Genomic DNA, 20,663 nt, shown 5'->3' on the forward strand with positions numbered 1-20,663 from the left:
GAAAAAAAGAAATAGAGAAGTGTGGACTTTGCCGGTTTCTTGCACTCCCTCTCTGACAGCACAACACAGATCAGGGTACAAAAATTTGCATCAGAGCTCATGAGAAATTCTGGGAAAGTTCTATAGTGCATGTATCTCTCCTTTTGCAAACGCTGTCAACATTTTATTTGTTCTTTCATTTACATTAATTTGTAAGATTTTTATTAATGTGTAAATTATGTATAGAAAGTGCACATATATAAATATGTAGTTCAATTAATTGTACATATACATTCATTTTTTTTTCCAACAAATGCTTATTGACTGACTCTAAGGGCAAATAAGAGAGTCTTTGCACTCAGAACCTTATATTGTAGTTGAGGAGAAAAGACACATTTACAAACAATGATAATACAAGGACATATATGATAATGCCACAACAGATCATACGTCCACATTCAGTGTACCAGCAAGGGGCTAATAAAAGATCAGATTCCATGAGAGATCACTTACAGCTGAGTTAATAAGGCTTCATTAGGAACATGCCACTTAATTGGCCAGTGAAGTGTAGCAACATTTGAACAGAAGAAGAAGAGTGTAAGAGTTTTCCTGATGAAGAAGGTGGAATGACTAAGGTAGAGAAGCAAAGAAAGATCAAAATGTAGTTGGGAAATGGTGGGAATTCTAGTTGGACTAGATGAAAAAGTACATATTTCTAGTTTCCTCTTTTTTGCCTTTAGTCATATTTTTAGCATCCCTCATACTCTTGGCCCTTTTGTTTGTCCTCTTTGGTCTAACAAGAATAAAACGACCATCAAAGACGAAGGAATGGATAAAGGGGGCTGAAGACAATATTTAATCAGTGAAGAACATCAGCCTAAGAAGTATGGCAAAACAAGTTTGGAACTGGGAAAAACTAGCATCTCATCTTCTTGCCAAAACTGAGGGTCAGCCCTTTTTTCAGGCTTTAATGGTTTCTCTTTGTTCTTGTTTCTCAGGATTTCCTGTGTTTGCCTGGAAAGGAGAGTCAGAAGATGACTTCTGGTGGTGCATTGACAGATGTGTGAATGTGGAGGGCTGGCAGCCAAACATGGTGTGTTAGGTTTCTGTTAGCATAGTTCATTGGGACCTGGGGGTACAGGGAGGGAGGATGTAGCCTGGGAGAGGGTTTCCCAACAGGAAGGAAGATGTTTCCTTTTTCATCTGATGCACCTGGGCTTCCAGCAGAACTAGATGCTTATGCTTAGGACATCCCAAGAATATTAAACCTCTTTATAGCCTCAAAGTGCTTATAATTGTCAGTGCTGATCTTAGAAGTGCTCATATTCATCAGCAGCGTTAAAATACTACTCCAGGTTCACACATGACTGGTTAAAAAGTAAGATGAATGAGTTACTATCCCCTAACACTGCTCACCAGCACCTCCCCCAACACACACAGCTCCAGTGGTACATAGCTTTCTCTCTAGAATCACATGCTAAATTTATAGTAAACCTGAAGGGATCCAAGTTCAAATTTCTTCTTTATTCATTTCTCACCTTAGGAAGTTGGGGCTTTTAATTTTTGCTTAGTTTTTATTTTTGTTTCACTTTTTTTAAAAGTGCTTGAAGTCTGATAGCATATTAGATTCATAAGGGGAAGCACAAAGCTGCACAAGTACAATGTACTCCTACTTTGCAAACCTTTCTGGATAGGAGTGAGAGGAGAAATTAAGGAAATCAACTAAAAACAAGAATCCTTGAAGCTCTAGTCCAACTATTACTTGCTGCTAAAGACTGCAGAGCAGGCTTTACCTGGGAGACAGAAGGAGAAGCAGCCTGTCTTTCTAGATTCTGTGATGCAGGTCATAATGCACCAAGAGTTGATTTGAGGAAAGCTGGGTTAAAATCTTTGTATCCTCAAAGGGAGGGAGGAGTTGGCTGCACGATGAGTCAGCTCATTCCAGCACACAGAGTGTGACTGACAGAGGTTCTACTGGGAATGAAATATTAATGGTATAGTCACGAACATAGGGAGGACAGGGCATTGTACATAGCAAGCATTTACAGATTGTAGATCAGCACAAACTGCTGGAAAGGTTGACAAAGTGAGTAAGACAAGAATAAGAACTGTGACCCCAGAAAACAGTACCCATAATCTTTTTGGATCCTGTAAAGATCTAGTACTTTTACTTGCTTGCTAACCTCAGGAAGATTCCTGAGTGACAAGAATTTTCTGCAGTAGAATGACAGACTGATAATTATAGGCTTTATTCATTAAATAAATATCAGGGATAGCAACCACCTGCCTGTATTCAAAATCTTTGTTAAGAGGAAAAAGTGGATGAGAATAGTTATTCTAAGATACTGTCTTTCCTGTATAGCATGTTTTGTATGCTAGGGATCAGAGGCTGCAAGGAAAAATGCCATGAGGGATTTCATACATGTAAAAAGGGAGAGAGAAATGCAGAGGACCCTGTCTGTTCCTTAGGGACTCTGTTCTGAGGGTTTCTACCACAAGAAAAATGGAGCACTGACTTACAGTATGGAGCAAGTGTAAGAGTGAGTCCAGCCTTGGATCTCTACTCCCAAATAAGGTTTGGTGGAATCAGAGAAAATAGATTAACAGCAGGAGCAGAATTGGGAATTCCCTGGCGGTCCAGTGGTTAGGACTCCATGTTCTCACTGCCAAGGGCCTGGGTTCAGTCCCTGATCAGGAAACTAGGATTCCATAAGCTAAGTGGTGCTGCCCAAAACAAAACAAAAAAACAAGGGCAGAAGCAAAAAAGAGGTCAGGTATTAGACCCAAGGTCGGAGATTGTGTGTAGGCAGGGATCCAGGATGGCGCCTTTGACACTTGTAGTGGAGTTAACTGATGGAACTGCAAAATGGGCACGTGCCAGCAGAGGGCAGCTCAGTCGTGTGGGTCTTTCTGGGAGAGTGGATGTGACAATTTGGAAAGTCCTGCCAAGCATTTCTGACAGCTAGGTAAAGGGCTGAAATGCCACAGCCTACTGCCTAATCGTATTCTAAGCTGATCTTTCTTTAGCTTATTTATAATTCAGAAACTTTCCTCTGCTGATGAAAGCTCCAGTGGGCACAGCTTTGTGTTTGTCTTTAATCCCAACCTGAAATAGTGATGAGCTGTTCAGAGGCATGCTTGCACACCTACATGCTGCACAGTTCCCTAGTTATTTTTAATTTGGTTTATAGAGAGTGTGAGGTTGTGCTAGGCAAAACCCTACAGTGCTGCCTGAGCATTTTGGGTAGGAGAATGCCTGTACTTTGGGAGAAGTAAAGGATTAACAAATACAGTTTTATAAGCCATTGTTCTGGGAGAGAGACTAATTATCTGGTTTTACTAAGCTTTCACTGATTATATTCAAAGTCCTGAATTTAACTACTATAAATATGCTATTAGGTTTAAGCTTTCTGACTATAGTACAGTCAGGAGCTAGTGGTCTAGATGATCACTTAAGCTATTAGTCCATAAGAAAATCCTCATGGCATTGCTGTATAGTTTGATCCTCGTAGGTATGTCATTTGGGAAGTTCACTTGGCTGTGAGAATTACAGTTGACCTTTCATCTCACTGTCGTTTTCTTCTGTATAATGACCACTGTAAATTACTTTGTTTAACCATTTACAAAATTTTAAATATGACATTATTGATGCTTATTATTCCAGATCTTGGATGATGGAGGGGATCTTACTCACTGGATTTATAAGAAGTATCCCAACATGTTTAAGAAAATCAAGGGCATAGTGGAGGAGAGTGTTACCGGAGTTCATAGGTAAGATTTGACATAGGCATGCTGGCTTTATACAGCCTGGACATATGTTCATGTAATCACATACTTACAGAATTGTTGTTGCTGTTTATTTGCTAAGTCATGTTCAACTCTTTGCAAGTCCATGGATGGTAGCCCACCAGGCTTCTCTGTCCATGGGGTTTTCCCAGGAAGAATAGTGGAGTGGGTTGCCGTTTCCTTCTCTAGGGGATCTTCCCGACCCAGGGATCAAACCCAAGTCTCCTGCATTGGCAGGTGGATTCTTTACCACTGAGCCACCAGAGAAGCCCACTTATAGACTACATTATGTTAAAAATTAGAATGATGCTCTGAAATGATGAGATCTGAATCCACATACTTGTGTTTTAAATTAACAACACAAATAACAAACTTAAATAGTGAGGAGTGGATAGCGGAACAGTGTGGGCCTCATGTTTTCTAGCATTGTAATACAATGACTGCTTGTCTTTTTTGGACAAATTCACTTATTGAACTTCTGCATTGAACCAATAACTGCTCTAAAAACCATGCTAGGGATCTTGCAGTGGGGAAAAAAATTCTGGTCCCTCAGAGAGCTTACATTCATACACAGAGAGCAAGTATTTAGGGTTCTGTTTCTCAAATGAGTCTTAATTCCCTGAATACAATTTAACCATTTCTGTTTCCTATTATTTACCCAGAAAGAGCTAAAGTAAGAAAGTTTTAGGGAAATAAATTCTGAATAAGCCACTATCACTGCTTTCATTATATTGTGATCTTTTTGAATGTATAAAACTATGAATTGTCCCAAATTTTCAAACTTTTAGAAAGAGGTGAATTTTGAATAAAACATCTGGTTCTAACTTTTAGTTGACTGAATTTAAAAAAATAAATAACCCTACATATGGATATATGGACTTCCCAGGTGGTGCTAGTGGTAAAGAACCCACCCACCAATGCAGGAGGCGTGGATTTGATCCCTGGGTCAGGAAGATCCTCTGGAGAAGGGAATGGCAGTCCACTCCAGTATTCTTGCCTGGAGAATCCATGGACAGAAGAGCCTGGTGGGCTACAGTCCATAGGGTTGCCCAGAGTCAGACATGACTGAAGCGACTTAGTATGCGTGTAGATATACATATTTAGCAAATTTGGAAAACTCAGCAGTGGCCACAGGACTGGAAAAGGTCAGTTTTCATTCCAATCCCAAAGAAAGGCAATGCCAAAGAATGCTCAAACTACCGCACAATTGCACTCATCTCACACGCTAGTAAAGTAATGCTCAAAATTCTCCAAGCCAGGCTTCAGCAGTACATGAACCATGAACTTCCAGATGTTCAAGCTGGTTTTAGAAAAGGCAGAGGAACCAGAGATCAAACTGCCAACATCCGCTGGATCATGGAAAAAGCAAGAGAGTTCCAGAAAACCACCTATTTCTGCTTTATTGACTATGCCAAAGCCTTTGACTGTGTGGATCACAATAAATGGTGGAAAATTCTGAAAGAGATGGGAATACCAGACCACCTGACCTGCCTCTTGAGAAACCTATATGCAGGTCAGGAAGCAACAGTTAGAACTGGACATGGAACAACAGACTGGTTCCAAATAGGAAAAGGAGTTTGTCAAGGCTGTATATTGTCACCCTGCTTATTTAACTTATATGCAGAGTACATCATGAGAAACGCTGGACTGGAAGAAACACAAGCTGGAATCAAGATTGCCGGGAGAAATCTCAATAACCTCAGATATGCAGATGACACCACCCTTATGGCAGAAAGTGAAGAGGAACTCAAAAGCCTCTTGATGAAAGTGAAAGAGGAGAGTGAAAAAGTTGACTTAAAGCTCAACATTCAGAAAACGAAGATCATGGCATCTGGTCCCATCACTTCATGGGGAATAGATGGGGAAACAGTGGAAACAGTGTCAGACTTTATTTTTCTGGGCTCCAAAATCACTGCAGATGGTGACTGCAGCCATGAAATTAAAAGACGCTTACTCCTTGGAAGGAAAGTTATGAACAACCTAGATAGCATATTCAAAAGCAGAGACATTACTTTGCCAACAAAGGTCTGTCTAGTCAAGGCTATGGTTTTTCCTGTGGTCATGTATGGATCTGAGAGTTGGACTGTGAAGAAGGCTGAGCGCCAAAGAATTGATGGTTTTGAACTGTGGTGTTGGAGAAGACTCCTGAGAGAGTCCCTTGGACTGCAAGGAGATCCAACCAGTCCATTCTGAAGGAGATCAGCCCTGGGATTTCTATGGAAGGAATGATGCTAAAGCTGAAACTCCAGTACTTTGGCCACCTCATGCGAAGAGTTGACTCATTGGAAAAGACTCTGATGCTGGGAGGGATTGGGGGCAGGAGGAGAAGGGGACGACAGAGGATGAGATGGCTGGATGGCATCACTGACTTGATGGACGTGAGTCTCAGGGAACTCCGGGAGTTGGTGATAGACAGGCGTGCTGCGATTCATGGGGTCGCATAGAGTCAGACACAACTGAGCGACTGATCTGATCTGATCTGATACTGAAATTATGAAATTAAGACTATTTGAAAGTTAAAATTGTTGCTTTAGAGTAGTGGGATTAAAACAGTACTTAAAAGTTTCTCATAATTAAAAAGAGATAAAACTAATAAGCAATCTAAAGTTTTACATTTTAATCCTTAAAATTTAGAGGTGGGTTAAAGATTTTCCCCATGTGCCTTTTGATTAAGATCTTTATTTCTAAGCTGTATATAGACTCTGGAAAAAGTATTCTCTGTTTCTCTATATATACTTTATAGGATGAAACTAGTTGTGTCTCAGGCTCTCATGCCTACTCAATTAACTTATTTGTAAAATTTGATATGAAACTGATGGATTGTAATATCTCATTATTTTATGTTCTTTTTTATTTCCTTTTTCCTTAGGCTCTACCAGCTATCCAAAGCTGGGAAGCTGTGTGTTCCAGCCATGAATGTCAATGACTCAGTCACGAAACAGAAATTTGACAACCTCTACTGTTGCCGTGAATCAATTCTTGATGGGTAATGGATTATCTTTGGAGTGAACTTCAGTTGTTGAATTGAGGTTCTAAATTTTTTGGTTTTGGTTGTTTCTGGAAATGATTTGTGTAGCACCTCTAAGCTGTATACAGACTCTGAAAATGTATTCTTTGTTTCTATATATATACCTTATAGGATGAAACTAGTTGTATCTCAGACATAATATTTTATAACACATATCATACTCAATATTTTATAACCCAAAGATACCTTTGCTATCACTATTACATCATACTCAATACTCAGTATTTTATGACATAGAGTTACCATTGCTATCGCTATTGCAAGTGAATCTATTTTACTTAAAAAATCAGACCAACTCCTGTCTTTTGGTGACAGTTTTTACTTTGTCATCCTATCAAGACTGGAAGTCAGTAACTAAAGTCAGTATAAGTAAGTATCTTTGGTGATTTAGGAAAAGGTTCCTGGTATTTCTCTTCCAGGTCATGTTGTCATGACTTAAGTTACAACCATCATAACAGTTCTTTGGCCATCTGGAAAATCATGGTGAGCAAAGGGTCATTTCCCAGAGGCAAATCTGTGAGGACTACAAGTCTGAAAAAAAATCTACTTAGATATAATATACCAAAAACTGTGTTCTTCCAGAACCCAGTTGCTGTCTACACTTGTGTCCTGACATTTCTTCTTTCTTGCTAAGATGACTCAATAATTCTCTGTATGAAAGCATTAAGTTGGTTTAGAATACTGCCAAACCAAATGGTTTCCATCATATATAGGTTAATGGGAAAGTGAAGAAAGGGCCTGTGGGCCACATTACCAGACTGAACATCAGGCAGTTTGGAACACCACAGGCACTAGTGATTTCCTTGCTGGTGCTGAGCCAGTCCAGGACCATTCTAAGCCATGACTGTTGAATATGGTTGTCGCCAGCCAGACTTACCCTCATCACTCAACAGAAATTGCCTCTGCACTTAACTGATAGTTACTGAGTCTTATCGGGGTTCATGGAGTTACACTAGTTCCTAGTGAGTGGAGTTGTCAAGTCATTAAAAAGACAGATTTCTACTTTCCCTTGGGGCATTTTTAGACTCTTTTCAACAGGAGAGGTTAACCAGATAGATGAGTAGAAAGACCCACAGACATTTGTCAGAACTGTCTCAGAATGGCAGATTTTAGTTGAAAAGTTTCTTCTGCCTAGCCAGGGCTTCCTAGAGAAGGGAGATCAACCAGACCTAAAGAGAAACCAGAAACTGCTCCTACAACTTCTTCCAAGAGAGCCTGAAAACAGTAAGGACCTTTATTCTAGCCTCATAGAGACTCAGAGACAAAGAAGTAGAACATGTCTGCAAAGGACTCAGCCCAGAAAACTCACTGCTTATGCAGTCAATGTTGGCATGTTTCATGGCTCTTCTCCACCTTGTTGCCTATTACCCTACCTGAATTAATGTGGGACCTATTGGCCATTGTGATATTACTAAATATAAGACTCATTTATCAATATTATATTTTATGTATCTCATTCAATAAGCTAGAAAGTTTACATTAAGCCAGAGCTTTGTCACCTCCTAAATAAAATTACATTATTTTTATTTACTTTTTATCTTTATTTCCAAATATTATATATTCTAAATGTTATATAATAAATATATATTGCTTTTATGTTTAAAAGTTACTTTGTGGTCTATAACTTCTTCCCTTTTGCACTACTCCCAGGACAAGGGGGAAAAAAAGAAAAAACCCTCACATATAGATGGAATTGATTGGATAGCATGGAGTCAGAAAATGCATATTTTATTGAACTTTTCTTTCTAGTCATTAAATAGTTTCTTTAGAACAGAAACCAGGCTTACTTTCAACATTCAAAACAAAGACCCAAAACCAAAAAAAGAAAAAAAAAACCCACCATGAAAACAAAGGGACTCAATCTAATCTTAAGGGAGAAACTAGAGATTTTTTCTGATTGAATTTTCCTTCCCCTGTAGACTTAAAAGAACAACAGACATGATGTTTGGTGGGAAGCAGGTGGTAGTCTGTGGCTATGGAGAGGTAAGGTTTAATCTTTCAGTTATTAGGAATTTAAAATGTATTTTGCAGAAATATACTAGAACTTTTCACTTCTGTGGACATCAAACTACATTCATTTACCATTTTAAATGGGGAAAAAGTAACTTCAGAAGCCCTCTGGTTAAAGTACAATCTTTCTTTTTCCCTTTGCATTTTTGCTATTTTTTCCTTAAGTTGATTTTCTGACTGTTCCAATGCGCTGTTTGCGATGTTCTTTTAGCTTGTGTTTTGATTATAAATCGTGAGTGTGGGTGTACTTGTGCACATGCATGTGCTAAGCAGGGCTGAGGAGTTTGTTTATGAAATGCATTCATTTATTTTTTTTCCTATTTCCCCCAAGCATGAATCTATTCAGTGAAATTCCCTTTGGGGGCGGAAAGGAGGGTACACTTCTCCAGAAGCTTTGAGGAGCTGTTTTCTTCGTGACTTTCCTTATCATGCATTCTTTCTCCTCTCTCCAGGTCGGGAAGGGGTGCTGTGCTGCCTTGAAAGCTATGGGCTCCATTGTGTATGTGACTGAGATCGACCCCATCTGCGCTCTTCAAGCCTGGTAAGCATACACAAGGAGATCTGCTTTTTCCTTTGCAGCACTGTCTAATGTGATCTTGTAACTGCCTCCAAAGAATGGCCTTTTAACGTAACATTTTCTCTTGGAGGGCCCTGGATCCTGAGAGGCTGGTATTAACTGTAAGCACCCGTCTTTCAAAGACCTAGGAGCTCTGCTCTGGGAGAACAGAGATCATCAGAGAAGCTAGAATTTGCAACTCCTGTGCAAGCAGTAACAGGGAACACCTTGAGTCAGAAAACAGGTAGCCCCTTCCCAGCTCCACATGCCATCCCTCTCCCTTTGAAAACAATGATCAAAAAAGAAATAGGCTGGCGTCAGATCCTTTCCAAAGTGATGCACCTAAAAGAGCACTTCTGTCACATGCCTCCCCCAGATGCGTCACCTCAGTGTGATCAGGAAGAAATGTCAGACAAACCAAGTGAAGGGTAAAATCTACTAACTCTGATTGAAGGATACACAGGAGTTGTTTGTACTGTGCTTATAATTCTTAAGCTTGAAATGATTCCAAAGTTAAAATTTAAAAAATAGTTCCTCTCATCTGTAAATTGTGTGTAATCTTATCTACCTCAATTATGAAAGTTCAGAAAATAATTATATAATTATTATGATAATGCTCCCCTGGTGGCTCAGATGGTAAAGAATCTGCCTGCAGTGTAGGAGACCCAGGTTCAATCCCTGGGTCGAGAAGATCCCCTGGAGAAGGAAATGGCTACCCACTCCAGTATTCTTACCTGGAGAATCCCATGGACAGAGGAGCCTGGTGGGCTACAGTCCATGGTGTTGCAAAGAGTTGAACATGACTGAATGACTAACACATACATTATAATAAATATATAACTATGCACAGTGTAGAGGGGCTGTCACATAGTACATGCCCACTAAGTGGTAACTTATTAAAATTGTCTCTTGCCACCCTCAACAGGATAGAAATATTGGATAAAATCTTACAGAAAAATGAAATGAACTTTTTGGCCAACTTAGTACCACTGTCCCTGAAAACAACCACACAGTCCCCGTGTCTGTAGCCTGAATAACCCACTCAGTCTTTACCATTAACCCGCCCAAGGAAGGCACCCACGATAGATGAGGCATGACATTTCCCCTGGCCTACCACTCCTCACACATGCTAGCCATCAACCCACAGTTTTCTCCAACAGAGGTGTTGACTTTGTCTAAGTCAAGGCCCAGCACACAAGGGGAACTGTCACCATTCTAGCACTTTCAGGGTTTATTAGAAAAACCTAAACATGCTTTAATACTGATTGAGATACTGATTCAAACTACCTTATAAACGTGAATTGAGCACTTATTCTATGTTAGGTACTCTGCTCTGTGGTGAGAATGAATAGGATGAGTGGAAGAATGAAACAAATTCCTGCTTTTAGAAGCACACAGACAAATAACCGCCATGCAGTGTAATAAGGGCAATGATAGAGATAAATAGCACATGCTTCTGTGGGGGCACAAAGGAGGAATATCTAACTAAAGAGCAGGAGATTTAAAAACTTCCAATTAAAAAAAAAATGACCATTAAACATAAATAAAAGATAGAGCAAGGCGGGGTAGGGTAGAAAGAGGTGTCAATAGAGCTGAGTCTTGAAACTTGTTTAAGTGACTTCTTAGTTTGAAAGTAAGTTCCAGGTACAGGGAACATTTTCAAGGGTCTCCTAGGAAGGAGAGAGCATAACGTTTATATTTAAGAAGCTGGAAGTAATCTTAATGGAGCTGCCCACATATATCAACTTAAGTCTTCCTGTCTTATCTTGATACTAAGCAATCTCACTGAAGTATTAATATTTTAAGCAGGCAAGTGACCTGATCCAGACTGCATTTCAGGAAATCACTCTGAAAAATGAATTAGATATAAACTTAGAGGCAATGAGATTGGGTCAGAGTCTACCATAGCAAGGAATAATACAATCTGAATGTCAGGCCTACATGTATAAAGAAGAGGGACTAGATTGTTGTTTAGTCACTAAGTCATTTCTGACTCTTTGTGACCTCATGGACTGCAGTGCACTAGGCTTCCCTGTCCTTCACTATCTCCTGGAGTTTGTTCAAACTCTATTGAGTCGGTATAGATTAAAGAGGTTTTAAGGAATTAAGGAAAAAGAATCAACTGAATTTGGTGACAGTTTTAACTAGAGAGAGGCAGTAGGCTAGGACATTATAGTTTGACTTTTAGAGTTGGGCGAACAGCAATGTTGTTGGTTAAGACACAAAATATAGAAGAAGAGATAGATAGGGTTGGTAGAAAACATAGAAGAGACAGATAGGCATGGTGGAGTGGGGAAGATAATAAGTTTGAGGTCTTTGTGGGACATGAGGAGGGGCTATCCAGTGGATAATTTGATCCATGGCTCTGACGCTTTGGAGAGATCTAAGCTAAAGATATCAATGTGAAAATAAGCCGCCTGTGAGGCATCATTTATATCCAAGGGGCAAGAATGGATAAATGCTGAAAAAAGAGAGGAAAAGAACACCCCACAGGGTACCAACATGTAAGGATTGACTGAGATCCAGAAGGAGCAATCAGAAAATTAGGAAAACCAAGAGAAAACAGCATCATGGACTCCAGGACAATAGAGTTTTAAGAAGGCAAATAATGTTTATGTAACAGAGGAAATCAAGTAATATTAGAGTCTCAAGAAAAATTTGCTTTTGGCATCCAGGAGATCATTGATGATCTTGGGGAGAGCAGTTTCAGTGGGGCACTAGGCTCAGGTAGAATGACACTTCCTGGAAGTTGATTGGGGTTTCACAGTTAACCCTGTCTCTCTATTATCAGGAAGAATTAGGTCCCGGTGGTAGAAAGAACCTTTTATTTCTGTCCTATGTGAACTAAGGAAGCAGCTTGAATTTTTCACTGCTAAGAATAGTCCAGCCATATCAAAAAGTGACGTAGGTACCAAAGCAACTTGGGTACTAGCTTTTGAGGTTATGTGGCAGAAGGCTTCCCAGCTGCCTATTTAGGTTAACTGATCGTACTTTATTTCTACAGTATGGATGGATTTCGACTGGTGAAATTAAATGAGGTCATCCGACAAGTGGATATTGTTATTACCTGTACAGGTATGATTGTGACACAGACAGTGGGATGGCATTTGGGAACACTTGCATGGAACAAGTGAAAAATGACTGGAAATGCTCTAAACAAAACCAAACTCTGAAAGCCAGAGATAGTAGTCCACAAAACCAATCTTTCCTGTTCTTCCCACCTCTTTAGAGATCTGACCAAAAGTGTACCATTAGGTCATCCCTAGAGGAAAAGTTTCTCTCTAGCCCTTTTAACTGCTTTATATCTCTGTCCATCCTCAGCTACCTAGCAGATGGCTACCAATGGGTTTTATTTGGGAAGCCAGATCTTAAATTTGTACATTTAAAAAAATTTTTTACTTCCAAAAGTGATGTGTATTTCTTTCTAGTCCCTATAACTAAAGCAAGGCTAGAGCAAAATTTCTCATGGTTGGAGAAAGTGGGCAAGGTAGCTGTGTTAATTCCCAAAGAGGTAGGTTTTGAGTTTTAGAGAGTAATATGAGATACGGCTACTTTCCTTATACTGAGATACATACTATTATCTTTCCATTGGAATATTGCATTTCTTTTATAACTCTATTTTAAAGGAGGAAAATCAGAATATTTAAGAATAAAACTATTATTTATAGCCTAAAGGGGGTGCTGGGGGCAAAGAGGGACCATAAGAAACTGTTCTTGTTTCACATCAACCCCTCAATCTCTTTTCTTTGTAAGTAACTTTATTGACGTGTAATTCATTTACCATACATTTCTGTTTTCTAGCAAATTCATGAGGTCATACAACCATCAGAATCTAATTTTTTTTATTGAGATGTAATTTACATACCGTAAAAATCACATTTTAAAGTATATAGTTCAGTGATTTTTACTAACGTTGTACAACATCCCATTATCTAATTCCACAACATTTTTTATCATCCCCCAAAGAAGTCTTACATCATTAGCAGTCACTCCTCTTTCTACCCTCCACTTTTCCCCAGCCCTAGGCTACCATTAAATTTTCTGTCTCTATAGATTTGCCTATTCTGGGTAATTTAATATAACCATACATTATGTTTTTCTTTTGTGACTGGCATTTTATACCTAGCTTAATATTTTCATCTTTCATGCATGTTGTAGCATGTATTTCATTCCTTTTGATTGCTGAATAACATTCCATTTTAAGATTATATCACATTTCAGTGATGTCCATTCTTCAGTTGATGGACACTTGGGTTGTTTTTACTTTTTGGCTGTTATGAGCAATGCTGCTGTGAACACTGTATGCAAGTTTTATGTGAACGTGTCCTTAGTTCTTTTGGATGTATACCTACAAGTGGATCATATGATAACTCTACTTGTAACATTTCAAGGAAATGCCAAACCTTCCAAAGTAACTACGTTATTTTACATCCGGCCAACAATGCATGAGTTACAGTTTCTCTACATCCTTGTCAACACTTGTTACTTTCTGATTTTTCGATTATAGCCATCCTAGTATGTGTGAAGTACTGTGTCATTGTGGTATTGATTTGCATCTTTGCATGTGCATGTCAACACATTTTTGTACATCTTCTTTTGAAAATGTTAATTCAGATCCTTTACTCATTTTTAAAATGAGTTGTCTTTGGGACTTCCCCAATGGTCCAGTGTTGAAGATTCTGTGCTCCCAATACAGGAGAGCTCCCAGCACAGGCGGTGTTTGAGCCTTGGTTGGGGAACTAAGATCCTGCATGCCGCATGGTGCAGCCAAAAACTTTCTTTAAAAAATGAGTTGTCATTTTATTTTTGAGTTGTAAGAGTTGTGTAGAAATTTTATTATTGATCTGTAAGAATTTTTATCATATATATGATTTGCAAGTATTTTGTCCCTTTGTATAGGTTGTCAGTTCGTTTTCTTATTGGTATCATTTGCAGCACATGATTTAATTTCAATGTAGTCAGTTTATTTTTTCCTTTGGTTGCTTGTGCTTTAGGTATTATTATCTAAGAAACCATTGTCTAACCCAGGTCACAAAGATTTATTCCCATGCTTTGCTTGGAGTTTTATAGTTTTAATTCTTACATTTCGGTCTCTGACCCATTTTAAGTTCAGTTTACATATAGTATGAGAAAGAGTCGAACTTCATTCCTTTTCATGTGGATATCTCTTCTGTTTTTAAGGTAATAAGAATGTGGTAACCAGAGAGCATTTAGATCGTATGAAGAATAGCTGCATTGTTTGTAACATGGGACATTCCAACACGGAGATTGATGTGGTAAGATCAAGAGACTCATCACTGGGGGCTTTTATTTTTTCCCTCTTTCCCAAGAAACATAAACTAGAAGAAGAAGCAGGGTCACCAGCCATCCTAAACATGGCTGTACTGGCAGAGCTGTTCACAGTCTGTTCACTCACTAGCCTTTTGGCCTTTGTGTATGGATTCTACAAAGCTTCTTCATCTCAACTTAATCATTTCAAATGATTGTTTTTCCACCTAAGCTTGATGCCTACTTGTACTGTAAGCCATTTCATCTTTGTGTTTAGGATTAAGAGCAAAAAAGGACATAATAAATGTGAATCAGTATGCTAGTCAGTATTTGGGGGATATTTGAATTTGCTATAAAAGTGAAACAAGTAGGTTGGTCTAAGGAAACAAGTCAAGGCAGAGAAATCTATAGGCTGGATGAGAATACTGCTTAAGATTGACTGTGTCTATCAAATATTGTGGTTTCTTTTCTTTATCTCCCTCTTTCATGGTGCTAACTCTTCCCTTAATGTATTTTCCAAACTATAGTGTTGGATCTCCAGGTGTCACAATCAGTTCAGTAGCATGTGTTCCTCAAACCTGGAAAATCTATCACCTTGATTCTCTAGTTTTATTATAGTCATCAAAAATTTTCCAATCCAACAGAACACTTGATCCTACCAAGCTGCCCAAGTAATAGTTAATAGAAGTGCTGTTTATTAGACTTACCAAAGTATCTCTCAGTGTGACTTTGCCTCTGGTTTTACATTTTTCTGGCACTTTTCTGGAACAGCTATATTTCTCTCTGGGTAAATGGCTCAAGCAAAGCATGCTTTCATCTCCACTGAGGGCTGCTCTGATTGAGCTTCAGCATTGCCAGGTAAGGATCAGTGGATATACTGGGAGCTTGTTGGACATCTATTTTAAATGGTTTCTCTTTTTAACTCTGTGTTCTATTCTTCTGTTATTAAAAATAGCTGGGAAAAAAACAACCTACCAGAGCCTCTTTCTACCCTTGAGGTTTTTGAGTGGCATGACTCCATTACTTTGTCTTACCATGATATTTTGCTTATAATGAGTAATTTGTTTAGTTTTTATTTTTGAGGTTTGTGGGGGATTTTTTGGTTTTGGTTTTTTTTTGTTTTTGGTTAAGTTTTACTTTTGTGTGATACTGCCCCTTTATTAAGTGGTCAAAGATATTAATATTTCTAAACTGTCCAGCCTATGATTGAATCACTTTGGAAAAGTTTACTCTATCTTCAATGGTAGTGTCACAGGGCACATAAATGAAATTTAAGGAAATAGCAAACTCAAGTAATCGTGGATTCCAGAATGTTCATTCACTCCTTAGCAAATTTGTGTTGAGTTCTTGCTCTGCTCTGTGCTTAGTACTAACTGGCTGAAGAAGTAGCAGTGGACAATATGCCTCCTTTCTTAGAGCTTGTATTCTAGTGTGGGAAACAGTGACTAAACAGACAGTTATGTCAGTTAGTGCCTAATACTGAAGTAAAACAGAAAGATGAGTGCATTGAGGATGCTGCTTAGGTAGGGCAGTCAAAGAAGGCTCTTTGAGGAGATAACATTTGCACAAAGCTTGAATGACTATTCGGAGAAGGCAATGGCACCCTACTCCAGTACTCTTGCCTGGAAAATCCCATGGATGGAGGAGCCTGGTAGGCTGTAGTCCATGGGGTCGCTAAGAGTCAGACACGACTGAGCGACTTCACTTTCACTTTTCACTTTCATGCATTGGAGAAGGAAATGGCAACCCACTCCAGTGTTCTTGCCTGGAGAATCCCAGGGATGGGGGAGCCTGGTGGGCTGCTGTCTATGGCGTCGCACAGAGTCGGACACGACTGAAGCAACTTAGCATGGCATAGCGTGAATGACTATTCAGAGAGGCTGATGAGTAAAGAACGTGAGGTAGAAACATGCTTGATGTGTTTGAGGAACAGAAAAGATGCCATTGTGGCAAGAACAGAATGGATAAGGGGATGAGGATAAGAGGCAGGCAGCAAGGAGGTAGGAGGTTATGTAGTGCTTTTAGGCCATGGCTCGGACTTTAGATTTTATTCTTTGTACTAGATAAGCCATTGGAAGGTTTTGAGCAGATGACTAATGAAATCTGACTTATGTTTTAAAAGAGTACCCTGGCTGTTACATGACAAAATACTTACGGAGCTTGAGTAGTGATAGGGATGATAGAAGACTCTTTTCAGTATTTCCAGCAACAGTAGGCAGTAGCTTGGGTTAGATGGATGGATAAACAATGGAGGTGGTTAGAAGTGATGTGAAGGTAGCAGTATATTGTGAAGAAGTGATATATTGTGTAGCAATGGGATTTGCTACATGGACTGGATGCAGAGTGTGATAAAAAGAGAGGAGAATCACTATAAGTTAACTCAGCAAAACTGCAAAGGAGAATGGTTTGGTAAATTTTTATCCAGATTTTTTAGTGACAAAAAATGTAAGGGTCTTTTTTTTGTGAAAGAATTTACAGTTAACCTAACCTTGGAACATTGACTGCTGCATTTTTAAGATGGAATCACCCATGGAAAGAGTTGGAAACCTATGTTATTTTCTGAAAAATAAGACCATGAATACTCAGGGAACCTGTGATGGAGATTGTACTCTCAGCTGCCTTTTGGCCAAGTCTTTCTTTCACATACTTCCTTTCTCTTGAAAAGAGACCTGCTTACCCATATGTGTCGCACAGACAACCTGTATGATTGTAAGCTTCACAGTTCAAGTAGCTAAACCATTATGTGCACATTCTTTGAAAATTTTTGCCAACCACAGAATTCCCACCTGAGACTTGCTACCGACTCCATGCTTCACAGGACTAGAACCACAGTTGTTCTTGGCTTTACAGTGGGATGTACCCTTTGGGAAGGGAGTGAGCATGAGAATCTTTTTCCTTGTAGATTGCTTAGTGACTATAAATTCACAGAAAAGGCATTGGATGTCTCTAGGCGAAATTCTTGTAAAATTGCTAGCCATAGGAAATGCTTCTCTCAAGGAGTGTGAATGGCAAATACACTTCAGTAGATTATTGGAGTCGCCTGGGCAGTGCCAGGGGTCACTTAACCAAGTTTCCTTTCAAACCCCATTTGAAACCCTCAGGTCTTTTGCTTGCATCATAGCCATCCCAGTTCTGTCATAAGTCACCTCTACTAAACATGGATTATTTTATGATGTTCCTAAGAAGTTCCCTTTTCTTGATTCTACTATATCTTTTTTTTCAGGGAATACTTCCTAAAACAAGAGACTTTTATTGTGTTTTTGTTGTTTTTTTTTTTTTTTTGAGACTTTTATTGTTATTGTGTCGGCTCTTTACTTCCAGTCACAAGGATTGCTTGTCCCGTGGAAGATTAGGAATATAAAACACCAAGAACTTGAAATACTTTAAGTCCCATTATCTCAATGAAAAAGTTGCTAGTGTTACCAAGGATTATCTCTTGTCTCTACATGATTATTGTCCTCCATGGTAATATTTCTGAAAGCTAAGGAATTACTTTGTATATCCTTAACTTCCCAAAATGGCCTATTTGTTGAAATTCTTTTAAAATTCTATTTACAGTGTTTATTTATAAAATTTCTCTTTAAAATTCTAATTTTAAAGTAATGCTTGCTTAATTTAAAATTCAAGCAATATATTGATAAATATATCTTAAAGGAGTAAAAACTTTACAAAATTGAGATTATAGTATATTATTTCTACAACTAGATTTTTTCACTTAACAATAATGTATAGTTTTCTTGTTAACAAATACAGATCTACTAATATTTTTTAAGAATTACATTATATTCCATTGTATGGAATTATCCTAATTTACTTAGCCATTCCCATGTTGATATACATTTTTTGCTATTACAAATAATGTTGGGCTAAACATTCTTGGGCACTTATATTTCTGAACTTGAACAAGTATTTCTATAAGATAGAGCCCTAAAAGTGAATTTGATTGGGCAAAGTGATTTGATTAGGTAAAATAAATAATTTTGTTAGCTACTGCCAAACTGCCCTCTAGAAAAGCTGAACTAATTTATGAAACTTGACATCTCAACAGATTTTATATTTCCCATTTACCTAATAAAGAACTGGTCCAGACCATTAATAAAGTCCTAAATATACTGAATATAATTATAATTATATGTCTTTCTTTCCCACTAGATTAGTAAAGAAAAGATACAGTCTCTGTCAATAAACAGCTCATAGTCCAGTAGGGGAGTCCACAGTCTTATCTATAATAGTGTTCTTTGCTAAAATGCCTAGAATATAGTATATACTCTAGTAAATGATTGTTGTATAACTAGTGTTTCTCTTTCTTTGTCTGAAAACTACTATTTGGCAGAACTTCTCAGTGTTACCAACTTGAGCCAGTGAGTCTTAGAGTACAGACTCCCTTTCTATTTTAGGCATTGCCTCTTGGAAGAAGGAAGTTGTGGTCTTAAGTCTAAACCCTGTGACTGTTATTTGATTGCTGCCGTTAATAAACTTAACATTTCTTCTCTTGTTCTCGGAATATACACTATACAGAAATGGAAGGAGGGTGAGCCACTGGGAGCTTTACTCTACCATGAAGCATTGCTCTAAAGGCTACCTCACATTTGCACCTAGGTCACAAAGCTTCTGTAACCTTAGGGTGAACCACCCTCATTGAGAAGGTGGAACCTGGGACGTTGGAACATGAGGGCAGAACCCTGAGCCCCCGCATGCTCTTTGTAGGGCATTCAGCCTTCTCTAACTAATCTCACTCAGCTTTGACCCTCCTTTTCCTGTGTCTCTTCAGCACTTACGTGTTCAGTTTGCACTGTATTAATTTGCACTGTTTGCATGCTGCTTCATAAGTATTAAAGGCATTTATCCCCTCACAAATGTATTGTTTTGTGTCCCGAAACAAAGTACAAGCTTGTTGAAGGCAGAAACCATGTCTTTGGTTTCTTTTGTATTTCCCATAGCACCTTTTACTGTGCTCAGCAGAGAGTGGGCGCACAATATATGTTGTGGAATGACATCCTGAGTGATCCCTCCCCTGGCTGGGCCTAAGATTAAATCCCCTGAAATGGAACAGTCCTAATCAACCCAGGACAGGTATTCTCCATCTGGCATGTTGGTTGCTTCTTTCAACTTGCTATTTGAAATGGCTCCCTTCAACATCTTTCCATCCAAAAAGTGGGACTTGGCACAGCTGATGATGTGCTTGCTGTATGTGTTCCAGGCAAGTCTGCGGACACCAGAACTGACGTGGGAGCGAGTGAGATCCCAAGTTGATCATGTAATATGGCCTGACGGCAAGAGGATAATATTGTTGGCAGAGGTAAGATCTGTAGCTGGTAGAGCGATTCTCCCCTGGCAGGAGAAACTGCAGTACCCAGGTCTCCTCTCCCTCACGTTCTCTCATGCTTTCAACTTCTCTTAAGAAGAGGCTTAACTACTTTACCAAATGGATTTTATATCTAATTGTGAAAGGTCTTTTCATTCAGCAATTAAGAAAACTATTTTGGTTCCCCACTTTTCACCAATTATCCTGTCTCCATGTCACTCTGCAGGTTGAGTCAGACAATGACATTACTGTAAAAGGAATTAATGGGTAGAACCATTGACACTTTGAGTGATGCTTACAAAGAGATAATGTCATTTGTGGGATGGTTTAATCAGTAGGCACAAAGTAGATATTCCTGACTGTAACTAAGACAGTCTTAGGCAAACTCTGGGAAGGTCCTGTCTTTGCTAATAGGTTCCTTGTTTCTGAGTGTCCATTCCCCTGAGTTGAGCCAGCCAGTTATGTATTGGTCGTGTGACTGATAATTCCCTATGACTTCTTCGGGGCTTCCCTTGTGGTTCAGCTGGTAAAGAATCCACCTGCAATGCGGGAAGACCTGGGTTCGATCCCTGGGTTGGGAAGATCCCCTGGAGAAGGGAAAGGCTACCCACTCCAGTATTCTGACATGACTGAATGACTTTCACTTTCACGTTCATGACTTCTAGTTCAGCTTTCCTTTTGACTTCAATTCCACCTTTTTTTCTGGCCACACCTCATGGCGTGTGGGATCT

At 39.0% G+C, this 20,663-nt stretch overlaps 1 protein-coding gene across 7 annotated transcripts in view; it reads left to right on the forward strand.

Annotated features, from left to right (window-relative positions):
• The window catches only part of AHCYL2 (adenosylhomocysteinase like 2), a 191,169-nt gene that overhangs the window by 164,031 nt on the left and 6,475 nt on the right, over window positions 1-20,663 (forward strand). For all 7 annotated transcript variants that reach the window (XM_005205707.5, NM_001101143.1, XM_059885633.1 and 4 more), the window contains 8 exon segments: window positions 978-1,072; window positions 3,644-3,750; window positions 6,635-6,751; window positions 8,713-8,776; window positions 9,256-9,344; window positions 12,364-12,434; window positions 14,541-14,635; window positions 19,828-19,926. In XM_005205707.5, coding sequence (XP_005205764.3) covers window positions 978-1,072; window positions 3,644-3,750; window positions 6,635-6,751; window positions 8,713-8,776; window positions 9,256-9,344; window positions 12,364-12,434; window positions 14,541-14,635; window positions 19,828-19,926 — 737 coding nt within the window.

Source organism: Bos taurus, chromosome 4 (assembly GCF_002263795.3).
Source record: "Bos taurus isolate L1 Dominette 01449 registration number 42190680 breed Hereford chromosome 4, ARS-UCD2.0, whole genome shotgun sequence".
NCBI lineage: Eukaryota > Metazoa > Chordata > Mammalia > Artiodactyla > Bovidae > Bos > Bos taurus.